The sequence below is a fragment of the Schistocerca cancellata genome, unplaced genomic scaffold (genome assembly GCF_023864275.1).
Source record: "Schistocerca cancellata isolate TAMUIC-IGC-003103 unplaced genomic scaffold, iqSchCanc2.1 HiC_scaffold_1149, whole genome shotgun sequence".
Taxonomy (NCBI): domain Eukaryota; kingdom Metazoa; phylum Arthropoda; class Insecta; order Orthoptera; family Acrididae; genus Schistocerca; species Schistocerca cancellata.
The window spans coordinates 63,216-77,965 of NW_026047148.1; the positions used below are offsets into that span (position 1 = coordinate 63,216).

The 14,750-nt window shown below is 58.4% G+C and overlaps 2 protein-coding genes across 2 annotated transcripts; both read right to left on the minus strand.

Annotated features, from left to right (window-relative positions):
- Nucleotides 1-2,724: 2,724 nt before the first annotated feature.
- LOC126159896 (ice-structuring glycoprotein-like) lies at nt 2,725-6,503 on the minus strand. The gene is made up of 4 exons (XM_049916702.1): nt 6,078-6,503; nt 4,382-5,486; nt 3,681-4,015; nt 2,725-3,549 (listed from the first exon to the last, which is right to left on the minus strand). Exons 1-4 carry the CDS (start codon nt 6,501-6,503, stop codon nt 2,725-2,727), a joined length of 2,691 nt encoding a protein of 896 aa, XP_049772659.1.
- Nucleotides 6,504-9,101: 2,598 nt separating this feature from the next.
- On the minus strand, nt 9,102-10,217 carry LOC126159897 (uncharacterized). Its single transcript, XM_049916703.1, has one exon. It carries the CDS (start codon nt 10,215-10,217, stop codon nt 9,102-9,104), a length of 1,116 nt encoding a protein of 371 aa, XP_049772660.1.
- Between the last annotated feature and the right edge of the window lie 4,533 nt (nt 10,218-14,750).

Genomic DNA, 14,750 nt, shown 5'->3' on the forward strand with positions numbered 1-14,750 from the left:
CAGCACTCCTAGCAAAGGCAGCCCTTCTTTCAAAGGCAGCACTCCTAGCGAAGCAGCACTTCTTGCGAAGCCAGCACTCCTTGCGAAGGCAGCACTCTTTGCGAAGGCAGCAGTCCTTGCGAAGGCAGCACTCTGTGCGAAGGCAGCACTCTGTGCGAAGGCAGCATCGTAGCGAAGGCAGCACTCGTAGCGAACGCAGCACTCCGTGCGAAGGCAGCACTACTAGCGAAGGAAACACTCCGTGCGAAGGCAGCACTCCCAGCAAAGGCAGCACTCCTAGCGAAGGCAGCACTCTGTGCAAAGGCAGCACTCCGTTTGAAAGCAGCACTATGTGCGAAGGCGGCACTCCTAGCGAAGGCAGCACTCCGTGTGAAGGCACAACCCCTAGCAAAGGCAGTACTCCAGTACTCTGTGCGTAGGCAGCACTCTGTGCTACGACAGCACTCCTTGCGAAGGCAGCACTCCTTGCGAAGGCAGCACTCCTTGCGAAGGCAGCACTCCTTGTGAAGGCAGCACTCTGGGCAAAGGCAGCACTCTGTGCAAAGGCAGCACTCCGTGCGAAGGCAGCACTACGTGCGAGCGCCGCACTAAGTGAAAAGGCAGCACTCCGTGCAAAGGCAGCATTCTTAGGAAGGCAGCACTCCTTGTGAAGGCAGCACTCCTTGCGAAGGCAGCACTCCTTGCGAAAGCAGAACTCCTTGCGAAGGCAGCACTCCTTGCAAAGGCAGCACTCCTTGCAAAGGCAGCACTCCTTGCGAAGGCAGCACTCCTTGCGAAGGCAGCACTCCTTGCGAAGGCAGCACTCTGTGCGAAGGCAGCACTCCATGCGTAGGCACCACCCCTTGCGATGTCAGCACTCTGTGCGAAGGCAGCACTCCGTGCAAAGGCAGCACTCTCTGGGAAGGCAGCACTCGCTGCAATGGTAGCACTCCATGCGAAGGCAGCGCTCCGTGCGAAGGCAGCCCTCCTTGCGAAGGCAGCACTCCTAGCGAAGGATCACTCCTTGCGAAGGCAGCACTCCTTGCGAAGGCAGCAGTCATAGCGAAGGATGCACTCACTGCGAAGGCAGCACTCACTGCGAAGGCAGCACTCCTTGCGAAGGCAGCAAACCTTGCGAAGGCAGCACTCCTTGCGAAGGGAGCACACCTTGCGAAGGCAGCACTCCTTGCGAAGGCAGCACTCCTTGCGAAGGCAGTACGCCTTGTGAAGGCAGCACTCCTTGCGAAGGCAGCACACTTTGCGAAGGCAGCAATCCTTGCAAAGGCAGCACTCTCTGCAAAGGAAGCACTCCGTATGAAGGCAGCACTACGTGTGGAGGCTGCACTTCGAACAAAGGCAGCACTCCTCCAAAGGCTGCACTCCGTGCGAAGGTAGCAATCCTTGCGAAGGCAGCACTCACTGCGAAGTTAGCCCCCCTGCGAAGTCAGCACTCTGTGCAAAGTTGCACTCTGTGCGATCCAGTTCTCCTTGCGAAGGCAGCACTCTGTGCGATGACAGCACTCCTTGCGAAGGCAGCACTCCTTGCGAAGGCAGCACTCCTTGCGAAGGCAGCAGTCCCTGCGAAGGCAGCACTCTGTGCGAAGGCAGCACTCTGTGCGAAGACAGCACTCCTTGCGAAGGCAGCACTCCGTGCAAAGGCAGCACACCTTGCGAAGGCAGCACTCCTTGCGAAGGCAGCACTCCTTGTGAAGGCAGCTCTCCTTGCGATGGCAGCACTCTTTGCGAAGGCAGCACTCCTTGCGAAGGCAGCACTCTCTGCAAAGGAAGCAGACCGTATGAAGGCAGCACTACGTGTGAAGGCTGCAATTCGTGCGAAGGCAGCACTCTGTGCAAAAGCAGCACTCCATGCAAAGGCAGCACTCCCTGCGAAGGCAACTCTCCCTGCAAAGGCAGCTCTCGGTGCGAAGGCAGCACGCCTTGTAAAGGCATCAGTCCTAGCGAAGCAGCACTCCTTGCGAAGGCAGCACTCTTTGCGAAGGCAGCACTCCCTGCGAAGGCAGCACTCCATGCAAAGGCAGCACTCCTTGCGAAGGCAGCACTCCCTGCGAAGGTAGCACTCTGTGCGAAGGCTGCACTCTGTGTGAAACAGTACTCCGTGCGAAGGCAGCACTCTGTGCTACAACAGCACTCCTTGCGAAGGCAGCAATCTTTGCGAAGGCACCGCTCCTTGCGAAGGCAGCACTCCCTGCGAAGGCAGCAGTCTGTGCAAAGGCAGCACACCGTGCGATGGCAGCACTCCTTGCAAAGGCAGCACTCTGTGCAAAGGCAGCACTCCGTGCGAAGGCAGCACTCTGTGCGAAGGCAGCATTCGTAGCGAATGCAGCACTCGTAGCGAACGCAGCACTCCGTGCGAAGGCAGCACTCTTTGCGAAGGCAGCAGTCCTTGCGAAGGCATCACTCATTGCGAAGGCAACACTCCTTGCGAATGCAGCATTCCCTGCAAAGGCAGCACTCTTTGCATAGACTGCACTCCGTTCGAAGGCAGCACTGAGTGCAAAGGCTGCACTCTGTGCTGAGACAGTACTCCTTGCGAAGGCAGCACTCCTTGCGAAAGCAGCACTCCTTGCGAAGTCACCAGCCCCTGCGAAAACAGCACTCCCTGAGAAGGCTGCACTCCTAGCGAAGGCAGCACTCCTTGCGAAGGCAGCACTTCTTGCGAAGGCAGCACTCGCTGCAAAGGCAGCACTCTGTGTGAAGGCATCACTCCGTGCAATGGCAGCACTGCTAGCGAAGCAGCACTCCTTGCGAAGGCAGCACTCCTTGCGAAGGCAGCACTCTTTGCGAAGGCAGCACTCTTTGCGAAGGCAGCATTCCCTGCGAAGGCAGCACTCCATGCAAAGGCAGCACTCCTTGCGAAGCCAGCACTCCCTGCGAAGGTAGCACTCTGTGCGAAGGCTGCACTCTGTGTGAACCAGTACTCCGTGCGAAGGCAGCACTCTGTGCTACGACAGCACTCCTTGCGAAGGCAGCAATCTTTGCGAAGGCACCGCTCTTTGCGAAGGCAGCACTCCCTGCGAAGGCAGCAGTCTGTGCAAAGGCAGCACACCGTGGGAAGGCAGCACTCCTTGCGAAGGCAGCACTCTGTGCAAAGGCAGCACTCCGTGCGAAGGCAGCACTCTGCGCGAAGGCAGCATTCGTAGCGAAGGCAGCACTCGTAGCGAACGCAGCACTCCGTGCGAAGGCAGCACTACTAGCGAAGGAAACACTCCGTGCGAAGGCAGCACTCCCAGCAAAGGCAGCACTCCTAGCGAAGGCAGCACTCTGTGCAAAGGCAGCACTCCGTTTGAAGGCAGCACTATGTGCGAAGGCGGCACTCCTAGCGAAGGCAGCACTCCGTGTGAAGGCACAACCCCTAGCAAAGGCAGTACTCCCTGCGAAGGCAGCACTCCTAGGGAAGGCAGCACTCCTTGCAAAGGCAGCACTCCTTGCAAAGGCAGCACTCCTTGCGAAGGCAGCACTGCTTGCGAAGGCAGCACTGCTTGCGAAGGCAGCACTCCTTGCGAAGGCAGCACTCCTTGTGAAGGCAGCACTCAGTGCAAAGGCAGCACTCTGTGCAAAGGCAGCACTCCGTGCGAAGGCAGCACTACGTGCGAAGGCCGCACTAAGTGCAAAGGCAGCACTCCGTGCAAAGGCAGCTTTCTTAGGAAGGCAGCACTCCTTGTGAAGGCAGCAGTCCTTGCGAAGGCAGCACTCCTTGCGAAGGCAGCACTCCTTGCAAAGGCAGCACTCCTTGCAAAGGCAGCACTCCTTGCGAAGGCAGCACTCCTTGCGAAGGCATCACTCTGTGCGAAGGCAGCTCTCAATGCGTAGGCACCACTCCTTGCGATGTCAGCACTCTGTGCGAAGGCAGCACTCCGTGCAAAGGCAGCACTCTCTGGGAAGGCAGCACTCGCTGCAATGGCAGCACTCCATGCGAAGGCAGCGCTCCGTGCGAAGGCAGCCCTCCTTGCGAAGGCAGCACTCCTAGCGAAGGAGCACTCCTTGCGAAGGCAGCACGCCTTGCGAAGGCAGCACTCTGTGCAAAGGCAGCAAACCGTGCAAAGGCAGCACTCCTTGCGAAGGCAACACTCCTTGCGAAGGCAGCACTCCGTGCAAAGGCAGCACTCCTTGCAAAGGCAGCACTTCTTGTGAAGGCAACACTCCTTGCGAAGGCAGCAATCCTTGCGAAGGCAGTACTCCTTGCGAAGGGAGCACTCCTTGCGAAGGCAGCACTCCTTGCGAAGGCAGCACTCCTTGCGAAGGCAGCACTCCGTGCAAAAGCAGCACTCCGTGCGTAGGCACCACTCCTTGCGAACGCAGCACTCTGTGCAAAGGCAGCACTACCTGCGAAGGCAGTACTCCTAGTGAAGGCAGCACTACTTGCAAAGGCAGCACTCCTTGCGAATGCAGCATTCCTTGTGAAGGCAGCATCCTTTCGAAGGAGCATTCCTAGCGAAGGCAGCACTCCTAGCGAAGGCAGCACTCCTTGCGAAGGCAGCACTCTTTGTGGAGGCAGCAATTCCTGTGGAGGCAGCAATTCCTGCGAAGGCAGCACTCTGTGCGAAGGCTGCACTCCGTGTGTAGGTAGCACTCCTTGCGACGTCAGCACTATGTGTGTAGGCACCACCCCTTGCGATGGCAGCACTCCCTGCAAAGGCAGCACACCTAGCGAAGGCAGCACTCCTTGCGAAGGCAGCACTGCTTGCGAAGGCAGCACTGCTTGCGAAGGCAGCACTCCTTGCGAAGGCAGCACTATTTGCGAAGGCAGCAGTCCTTGCGAAGGCAGCACTCATTGCGAAGGCAGCACTCCTTGCGAATGCAGCATTCCCTGCAAAGGCAGCACTCTTTGTGAAGGCATCACTCCGTGCAAAGGCAGCACTCCTAGCGAAGCAGCACTCCTTGCGAAGGCAGCACTCCTTGCGAAGGCAGCACTCTTTGCGAAGGCAGCACTCCCTGCGAAAGCAGCACTCCATGCAAAAGCAGCACTCCTTGCGAAGGCAGCACTCCCTGCGAAGGTAGCACCCCTGCGAAAGCAGCACTCTGTGCGAAGGCTGCACTCTGTGTGAACCAGTACTCCGTGCGTAGGCAGCACTCTGTGCTACGACAGCACTCCTTGCGAAGGCAGCACTCTTTGCGAAGGCACCACTCCTTGCGAAGGCAGCACTCCTTGCGAAGGCAGCAGTCTGTGCAAAGGCAGCACACAGGGCGAAGGCAGCACTCCTTGCGAAGGCAGCACTCCTTGCAAAGGCAGCACTCTTTGCGGAGGCAGCAATTCCTGGGGAGGCAGCACTCTGTGCGAAGGCTGCACTCCGTGTGAAGGCAGCACTCCTTCCAACGTCAGCACTATGTGCGTAGGCACCACCCCTTGCGATGGCAGCACTGCCTGCGAAGGCAGCACACCTAGCGAAGGCAGCACTCCTTGCGAAGGCAGCACTGCTTGCGAAGGCCGCACTGCTTGCGAAGGAAGCACTGCTTGCGAAGGCAGCACTGCTTGCGAAGGCAGCACTCTATGCAAAGGCAACACTCCGTGCGAAGACAGCACTACGTGCGAGGGCCGCGCTAAGTGCAAAGGCAGCACTCCGTGCAAAGGCAGCACTCTCTGGGGAGGTAGCACTCGCTGCAATGGCAGCACTCCATGCAAAGGCAGCGCTCCGTGCAAAGGCAGCACTCCTTGCGAAGGCAGCCCTCCTTGCGAAGGCAGCACTCCTAGCAAAGGCAGCCCTTCTTTCAAAGGCAGCACTCCTAGCGAAGCAGCACTTCTTGCGAAGCCAGCACTCCTTGCGAAGGCAGCACTCTTTGCGAAGGCAGCAGTCCTTGCGAAGGCAGCACTCTGTGCGAAGGCAGCACTCTGTGCGAAGGCAGCATCGTAGCGAAGGCAGCACTCGTAGCGAACACAGCACTCCGTGCGAAGGCAGCACTACTAGCGAAGGAAACACTCCGTGCGAAGGCAGCACTCCCAGCAAAGGCAGCACTCCTAGCGAAGGCAGCACTCTGTGCAAAGGCAGCACTCCGTTTGAAAGCAGCACTATGTGCGAAGGCGGCACTCCTAGCGAAGGCAGCACTCCGTGTGAAGGCACAACCCCTAGCAAAGGCAGTACTCCAGTACTCTGTGCGTAGGCAGCACTCTGTGCTACGACAGCACTCCTTGCGAAGGCAGCACTCCTTGCGAAGGCAGCACTCCTTGCGAAGGCAGCACTCCTTGTGAAGGCAGCACTCTGGGCAAAGGCAGCACTCTGTGCAAAGGCAGCACTCCGTGCGAAGGCAGCACTACGTGCGAGCGCCGCACTAAGTGAAAAGGCAGCACTCCGTGCAAAGGCAGCATTCTTAGGAAGGCAGCACTCCTTGTGAAGGCAGCACTCCTTGCGAAGGCAGCACTCCTTGCGAAAGCAGAACTCCTTGCGAAGGCAGCACTCCTTGCAAAGGCAGCACTCCTTGCAAAGGCAGCACTCCTTGCGAAGGCAGCACTCCTTGCGAAGGCAGCACTCCTTGCGAAGGCAGCACTCTGTGCGAAGGCAGCACTCCATGCGTAGGCACCACCCCTTGCGATGTCAGCACTCTGTGCGAAGGCAGCACTCCGTGCAAAGGCAGCACTCTCTGGGAAGGCAGCACTCGCTGCAATGGTAGCACTCCATGCGAAGGCAGCGCTCCGTGCGAAGGCAGCCCTCCTTGCGAAGGCAGCACTCCTAGCGAAGGATCACTCCTTGCGAAGGCAGCACTCCTTGCGAAGGCAGCAGTCATAGCGAAGGATGCACTCACTGCGAAGGCAGCACTCACTGCGAAGGCAGCACTCCTTGCGAAGGCAGCAAACCTTGCGAAGGCAGCACTCCTTGCGAAGGGAGCACACCTTGCGAAGGCAGCACTCCTTGCGAAGGCAGCACTCCTTGCGAAGGCAGTACGCCTTGTGAAGGCAGCACTCCTTGCGAAGGCAGCACACTTTGCGAAGGCAGCAATCCTTGCAAAGGCAGCACTCTCTGCAAAGGAAGCACTCCGTATGAAGGCAGCACTACGTGTGGAGGCTGCACTTCGAACAAAGGCAGCACTCCTCCAAAGGCTGCACTCCGTGCGAAGGTAGCAATCCTTGCGAAGGCAGCACTCACTGCGAAGTTAGCCCCCCTGCGAAGTCAGCACTCTGTGCAAAGTTGCACTCTGTGCGATCCAGTTCTCCTTGCGAAGGCAGCACTCTGTGCGATGACAGCACTCCTTGCGAAGGCAGCACTCCTTGCGAAGGCAGCACTCCTTGCGAAGGCAGCAGTCCCTGCGAAGGCAGCACTCTGTGCGAAGGCAGCACTCTGTGCGAAGACAGCACTCCTTGCGAAGGCAGCACTCCGTGCAAAGGCAGCACACCTTGCGAAGGCAGCACTCCTTGCGAAGGCAGCACTCCTTGTGAAGGCAGCTCTCCTTGCGATGGCAGCACTCTTTGCGAAGGCAGCACTCCTTGCGAAGGCAGCACTCTCTGCAAAGGAAGCAGACCGTATGAAGGCAGCACTACGTGTGAAGGCTGCAATTCGTGCGAAGGCAGCACTCTGTGCAAAAGCAGCACTCCATGCAAAGGCAGCACTCCCTGCGAAGGCAACTCTCCCTGCAAAGGCAGCTCTCGGTGCGAAGGCAGCACGCCTTGTAAAGGCATCAGTCCTAGCGAAGCAGCACTCCTTGCGAAGGCAGCACTCTTTGCGAAGGCAGCACTCCCTGCGAAGGCAGCACTCCATGCAAAGGCAGCACTCCTTGCGAAGGCAGCACTCCCTGCGAAGGTAGCACTCTGTGCGAAGGCTGCACTCTGTGTGAAACAGTACTCCGTGCGAAGGCAGCACTCTGTGCTACAACAGCACTCCTTGCGAAGGCAGCAATCTTTGCGAAGGCACCGCTCCTTGCGAAGGCAGCACTCCCTGCGAAGGCAGCAGTCTGTGCAAAGGCAGCACACCGTGCGATGGCAGCACTCCTTGCAAAGGCAGCACTCTGTGCAAAGGCAGCACTCCGTGCGAAGGCAGCACTCTGTGCGAAGGCAGCATTCGTAGCGAATGCAGCACTCGTAGCGAACGCAGCACTCCGTGCGAAGGCAGCACTACTAGCGAAGGAAACACTCCGTGCGAAGGCAGCACTCCCAGCAAAGGCAGCACTCCTAGCGAAGGCAGCACTCTGTGCAAAGGCAGCACTCCGTTTGAAGGCAGCACTATGTGCGAAGGCGGCACTCCTAGCGAAGGCAGCAATCCGTGTGAAGGCACAACCCCTAGCAAAGGCAGTACTCCCTGCGAAGGCAGCACTCCTAGGGAAGGCAGAACTCCTTGCGGAGGCAGCACTCCTTGCAAAGGCAGCACTCCTTGCGAAGGCAGCACTGCTTGCGAAGGCAGCACTGCTTGCGAAGGCAGCACTCCTTGCGAAGGCAGCACTCCTTGTGAAGGCTGCACTCTGTGCAAAGGCAGCATTCTGTGCAAAGGCAGCACTCTGTGCAAAGGCAGCACTCCGTGCGAAGGCAGCATTCTTAGGAAGGCAGCAATCCTTGTGAAAGCAGCACTCCTTGCGAAGGCAGCACTCCTTGCGAAGGCAGCACTCCTTGCAAAGGCAGCACTCCTTGCAAAGGCGGCACTCCTTGCGAAGGCAGAACTCCTTGTGAAGGCAGCACTCCTTGCGAAGGCAGCTTTCTGTGCGAAGGCAGCACTCCATGCGTAGGCACCACTCCTTGCGATGTCAGCACTCTGTGCGAAGGCAGCACTCCGTGCAAAGGCAGCACTCTCTGGGAAGGCAGCACTCGCTGCAATGGTAGCACTCCATGCGAAGGCAGCGCTCCGTGCGAAGGCAGCCCTCCTTGCGAAGGCAGCACTCCTAGCGAAGGAGCACTCCTTGCGAAGGCAGCACTCCTTGCGAAGGCAGCAGTCATTGCGAAGGATGCACTCACTGCGAAGGCAGCACTCACTGCGAAGGCAGCACTCCTTGCGAATGCAGCACTCCTTGCGAAGGCAGCACTCTCTGCAAAGGAAGCACTCCGTATGAAGGCTGCAATTCGTGCGAAGGCAGCACTCTGTGCAAAAGCAGCACTCCATGCAAAGGCAGCACTCCCTGCGAAGGCAACTCTCCCTGCAAAGGCAGCTCTCGCTGCGAAGGCAGCACTCCTTGTAAAGGCATCAGTCCTAGCGAAGCAGCACTCCTTGCAAAGGCAGCACTCTTTGCGAAGGCAGCACTCCCTGCGAAGGCAGCACTCCATGCAAAGGCAGCACTCCTTCCGAAGGCAGCACTCCCTGCGCTGGTAGCACTCTGTGCGAAGGCTGCACTCTGTGTGAACCAGTACTCCGTGCGAAGGCAGCACTCTGTGCTACAACAGCACTCCTTGCGAAGGCAGCAATCTTTGCGAAGGCACCGCTCCTTGCGAAGGCAGCACTCCCTGCGAAGGCAGCAGTCTGTGCAAAGGCAGCACACCGTGCGATGGCAGCACTCCTTGCAAAGGCAGCACTATGTGCAAAGGCAGCACCCCGTGCGAAGGCAGCACTCTGTGCGAAGGCAGCATTCGTAGCGAATGCAGCACTCGTAGGGAACGCAGCACTCCGTGCGAAGGCAGCACTACTAGCGAAGTAAACACTCCGTGCGAAGGCAGCACTCCCAGCAAAGGCAGCACTCCTAGCGAAGGCAGCACTCTGTGCAAAGGCAGCACTCCGTTTGAAGGCAGCACTATGTGCGAAGGCGGCACTCCTAGCGAAGGCAGCACTCCGTGTGAAGGCACAAACCCTAGCAAAGGCAGTACTCCCTGCGAAGGCAGCACTCCTAGGGAAGGCAGCACTCCTTGCGGAGGCAGCACTCCTTGCAAAGGCAGCACTCCTTGCGAAGGCAGCACTGCTTGCCAAGGCAGCACTGCTTGCGAAGGCAGCACTCCTTGCGAAGGCAGCACTCCTTGTGAAGGCAGCACTCTGTGCAAAGGCAGCACTCTGTGCAAAGGCAGCACTCTGTGCAAAGGCAGCACTCCGTGCGAAGGCAGCACTACGTGCGAGGGCCGCACTAAGTGCAAAGGCAGCACTCCGTGCAAAGGCAGCATTCTTAGGAAGGCAGCAATCCTTGTGAAGGCAGCACTCCTTGCGAAGGCAGCACTCGTTGCGAAGGCAGCACTCCTTGCAAAGGCAGCACTCCTTGCAAAGGCAGCACTCCTTGCAAAGGCAGCACTCCTTGCAAAGGCAGCACTCCTTGCGAAGGCAGAACTCCTTGCGAAGGCAGCACTCTTTGCGAAGGCAGCTTTCTGTGCGAAGGCAGCACTCCATGCGTAGGCACCACTCCTTGCGATGTCAGCACTCTGTGCGAAGGCAGCACTCCGTGCAAAGGCAGCACTCTCTGGGAAGGCAGCACTCGCTGCAATGGCAGCACTCCATGCGAAGGCAGCGCTCCGTGCGAAGGCAGCCCTCCTTGCGAAGGCAGCACTCCTAGCGAAGGAGCACTCCTAGCGAAGGCAGCACTCCTTGCGAAGGCAGCAGTCATTGCGAAGGATGCACTCCTTGCGAAGGCAGCACTGCTTGCCAAGGCAGCACTGCTTGCGAAGGCAGCACTCCTTGCGAAGGCAGCACTCTCTGCAAAGGAAGCACTCCGTATGAAGGCAGCACTACGTGTGGAGGCTGCACTTCGAGCGAAGGCAGCACTCCTGCAAAGGCTGCACTCCGTGCGAAGGTAGCAATCCTTGCGAAGGCAGCACTCACTGCGAAGGCAGCTCCCCTGCGAAGTCAGCACTCTGTGCAAAGTTGCACTCTGTGCGAACCACTACTCCTTGCGAAGGCAGCACTCTGTGCGATGACAGCACTCCTTGTGAAGGCAGCACTCCTTGCGAAGTCAGCATTCCTTGCGAAGGCAGCAGTCCCTGCGAAGGCAGCACTCTGTGCAAAGGCAGCACTCTGTGCGAAGACAGCACTCCTTGCGAAGGCAGCACTCCGTGCAAAGGCAGCACACCTTGCGAAGGCAGCACTCCTTGCGAAGGCAGCACTCCTTGTGAAGGCAGCACTCCTTTCGAAGGCAGCACTCTTTGCGAAGGCAGCACTCCTTGCGAAGGCAGCACTCTCTGCAAAGGAAGCAGACCGTATGAAGGCAGCACTACGTGTGAAGGCTGCAATTCGTGCGAAGGCAGCACTCTGTGCAAAAGCAGCACTCCATGCAAAGGCAGCACTCCCTGCGAAGGCAACTCTCCCTGCAAAGGCAGCTCTCGCTGCAAAGGCAGCACTCCTTGTAAAGGCATCAGTCCTAGCGAAGCAGCACTCCTTGCGAAGGCACCACACCTTGCGAAGGCAGCATTCCCTGTGAAGGCAGCACACCGTGCGAAGGCAGCACTCCTTTCCAGGGCAGCAATCTTTATGAAGGCAGCACTCCTTGCGAAGGCAGCAGTCTGTGCAAAGGCAGCACACCGTGCAAAGGCAGCACTGCTTGCGAAGGCAGCACTCCTTGCGAAGGCAGCACTCTGTGCGAAGGCAGGACTCCATGCGAAGGCAGCACTCTGTGCGAAGGCAGCACTCCTAGCGGAGGCAGCACTCCGTGCGAAGGCAGCACTACTAGTGAAGGCAGCACTACTAGTGAAGGCAGCACTACTAGTGAAGGCAGCACTACTAGTGAAGGCATCACTACTAGTGAAGGCAGCACTCCGTGCGATGGCAGCACTCCCTGTGAAGGCAGCACACCTAGCGAAGGCAGCACTCTGTGCAAAGGCAGCACTCCTTCGAAGGCAGCACTCCTTGCGAAGGCAGCACTCTGTGCAAAGGCAGCACTGTGTGCGAAGGCAGCACTCCGTGCGTAGGAACCACTCCTTGCTAAGGCAGCACTCCTAGCGAAGGCAGCACTCCTAGCGAAGGCAGCACTCCTTGCGAAGGGAGCACTCCCCGTGAAGTCAGCACTCTGTGCAAAGGCAGCACTCTGTGCGAAGGCAGCACTACGTGCGAAGGCTGCACTCCTTGCGAAAACACCTTTCCTTGCGAAGGCAGCACTCCTTGCGAAGGCAGCACTCTGTGAAAAGGCAGCACTCTGTGAAAAGGCAGCACTCTGTGAAAAGGCAGCACTCTGTGAAAAGGCAGCACTCTGTGAAAAGGCAGCAAACCTTGCGAAGGCAGCACTCCTTGCGAAAGCAGCACTCCTTGCGAAGGCAGCACTCCTTTTGAAGGCAGCACTCTTTGCGAAGGCAGCACTCCTTGCGAAGGCAGCACTCTGTGCAAAGGCAGCACTCGGTGCAAAATTAGCACTCTGTGCGAAGGCAGCACTAAGTGCGTAGGCACCACTCCTTGCGAAGGCAGCACTCCCTGCGAAGGCAGCCCTCCTTGCAAGGGCAGCACACCTTGCGAAGGCAGCACCCCTTGCAAACAGCACTCCTTTCGAAGGCAGCACTCCCTGCGAAGGCAGCACTCCTTGCGCAGGCAGCACTCCTTGGAAGGCAGCACTCCTTGCAAAGGCAGTACTCACTGTGAAGGCAGCACTACTTGCGAAGGCACCACCCCTTGCGTAGGCAGCGCTACCTGTGATGGCAGCCCTCCTTGAGAAGGCAGCACTCTTTGCGAAGGCAGCACTTCTTGCGAAGGCAGCACTCCTTGCGAAGGCAGCATTCCGTGCGAAGGCAGCACTCCTTGCGAAGGCAGCACTCTGTGCAAAGGCAGCACTCCATGCGTAGGCAGCACTACGTGTGAAGGCAGCACACCTATCGAAGGCAGCACTCTGTGCAAAGGCAGCACTCTGTGCGAAGGCAGCACTCCTAGCAAAGGCAGCACTCCGTGCGAAGGCAGCTCTCACTGACAAGACAGCCCTCCTTACGAAGGCAGCACTCTTTTGAAGGCAGCACACCTTGCAGTGGCAGCACTCCTTGCGAAGGCAGCACTCCTTGCGAAGGCAGCACTCCTTGCGAAGGCAGCACTCTGTGTAAAGGCAGCACTCTGTGCAAAATTAGCACTCTGTGTGAAGGCAGCACTACGTGCATAGGCACCACTCCTTGCGAAGGCAGCACTTCCTGCAAAGGCAGCACTCCATGCGAAGGCAGCCCTTGTTGCTAAGGTTACACTCCTTGCGAAAGGAGCACTCCTTGCGAATGCAGCACTAATCGCGAACGCAGTACTGCTTGCGATCGCAGCACTCCTTACAAAGGCAGCACTCCTTGCGAAGGCAGCACTCCTTGGAAGGCAGCACTCTTTGAGAAGGCAGCACTCCTTGGACGGCAGCACTCTTTGAGAAGGGAGCACTCCTTGCGAAGGCAGCACTCCTTGCGAAGGCAGCACTCCTTGTGAAGGCAGCACTCCTTGCGATGGCAGCACTCTGTGTAAAGGCAGCACTCTGTGTAAAGGCAGCACTCTGTGCGAAGGCAGCACTACATGCGTAGGCACCACTCCTTGCGGAGGCAGCACTCCCTGCAAAGGCAGACCTCCCTGCGAAGGCAGCCCTCCTTGTGAAGGCAGCACTCCTTGTGAAGGCAGCACTTCTTGCGAAGGCAGCACTCTGTGTGAAGGCAGCACTCCCTGCGAAGCAGCACTCGTTGCAAAGGCAGCACTCCCAGCGAAGGCAGCACTCCTTGCGAAGGTATCAGCCCCTTGCGAAGGCAGAACTCTGTACAAAGGCAGCACTCCCTGCGAAGGCAGCACTCCTTGCGAAGGCAGCACTCTGTGTGAAGGCTGCACTCCGTGCGAAGGCAGCACTCTGTGCATAGGCAGCACTCTGTGCGTAGGCACAACCCCTTGCGAAGGCAGCACTTCTTGCGAAGGTAGCACTCCTTGCAAAGGCTCCACTCCGTACGAAGGCAGGACTCCTAGCGAAGGCAGCACTCCGTCCCAAGGCAGCACTCATTTTGAAGGCAACACTCCTTGCAAAGGCAGCACTCCTTGCGAAGGCAGCACTCCTTGGAAGGCAGCACTCCTTGCAAAATAAGTACTCCCTGTGAAGGCAGCACTACTTAGGAAGGCATTACCCCTTGCGAAGGCAGCACTCCCTGCGAAGGCAGCCCTCCTTGCGAAGGCAGCCCTCCTTGCAAAGGCAGCACTCCTAGCGACGGCAGCACTCCTTGCGAAAACAGCACTCCTTGCGAAGGCAGCACTCCTTGCGAAAACAGCACTCCTTGTGAACGCAGCACTCCTTGCGAAAACAGCACTCGTTGCAAAGGCAGCACTCCCAGCGAAGGCAGCACTCCTTGCGAAGGTATCAGCCCCTTGCGAAGGCAGCACTCTGTACAAAGGCAGCACTCCCTGCGAAGGCAGCAATCCTTGCAAAGGCAGCACTCTGTGTGAAGGCTGCACTCCGTGCGAAGGCAGCACTCTGTGCAAAGGCAGCACTCCTTGCGAAGGCAGCACTCTGTGCATAGGCAGCACTCTGTGCGTAGGCACAACCCCTTGTGAAGGCAGCACTTCTTGCGAAGGTAGCACTCCTTGCGAAGGCTCCACTCCGTACGAAGGCAGCACTCCTAGCGAAGGCAGCACTCCGTCCCAAGGCAGCACTCATTTTGAAGGCAGCACTCCTTGCGAAGGCAGCACTCCTTGCGAAGGCAGCACTCTTTGCGAAGGCAGCACTCTGAGCAAAGGCAGCACTCCATGCGAAGGCTGCACTCCGTGCGAAGGCAGCACTCCATGCAAAGGCAGCACCCGGTGCGAAGGCAGCACTACGTGCATAGGCACCACTCCTTGCGAAGGCATCACTCCCTGAGAAGGCAGCACGCCCAGCTGTGGCAGCCCTCTTTGTGAAGGCAGCTCTCCTTGCGAAGGCAGCACTCCTTGCATAGGCAGCACTACTGGCGAAGGCAGCACTCCTTGCGAAGGAAGGACTACTTGTGAAGGATGCACTCCGTGCGAAGGCAG

Coding starts and splice junctions, on each gene's coding strand:
- LOC126159896 (XM_049916702.1), bottom strand. CDS start 6,503: ATGGAGTGCTGCCTTCGCACAGAGTGCTGCCTTCGCAAGGAGTGCTGC. Junction 5,487..6,077: donor CCTACGCACAGAGTACTGGA/GTACTGCCTTTG, acceptor GCCTTTGCATAG/AGTGCTGCCTTCGCAAGCAG. Junction 4,016..4,381: donor TCACAAGGAATGCTGCATTC/GCAAGGAGTGCT, acceptor GCCTTTGCACAG/AGTGCTGCCTTCGCAAGGCG.
- LOC126159897 (XM_049916703.1), bottom strand. CDS start 10,217: ATGGAGTGCTGCCTTCGCACAGAAAGCTGCCTTCGCAAAGAGTGCTGC.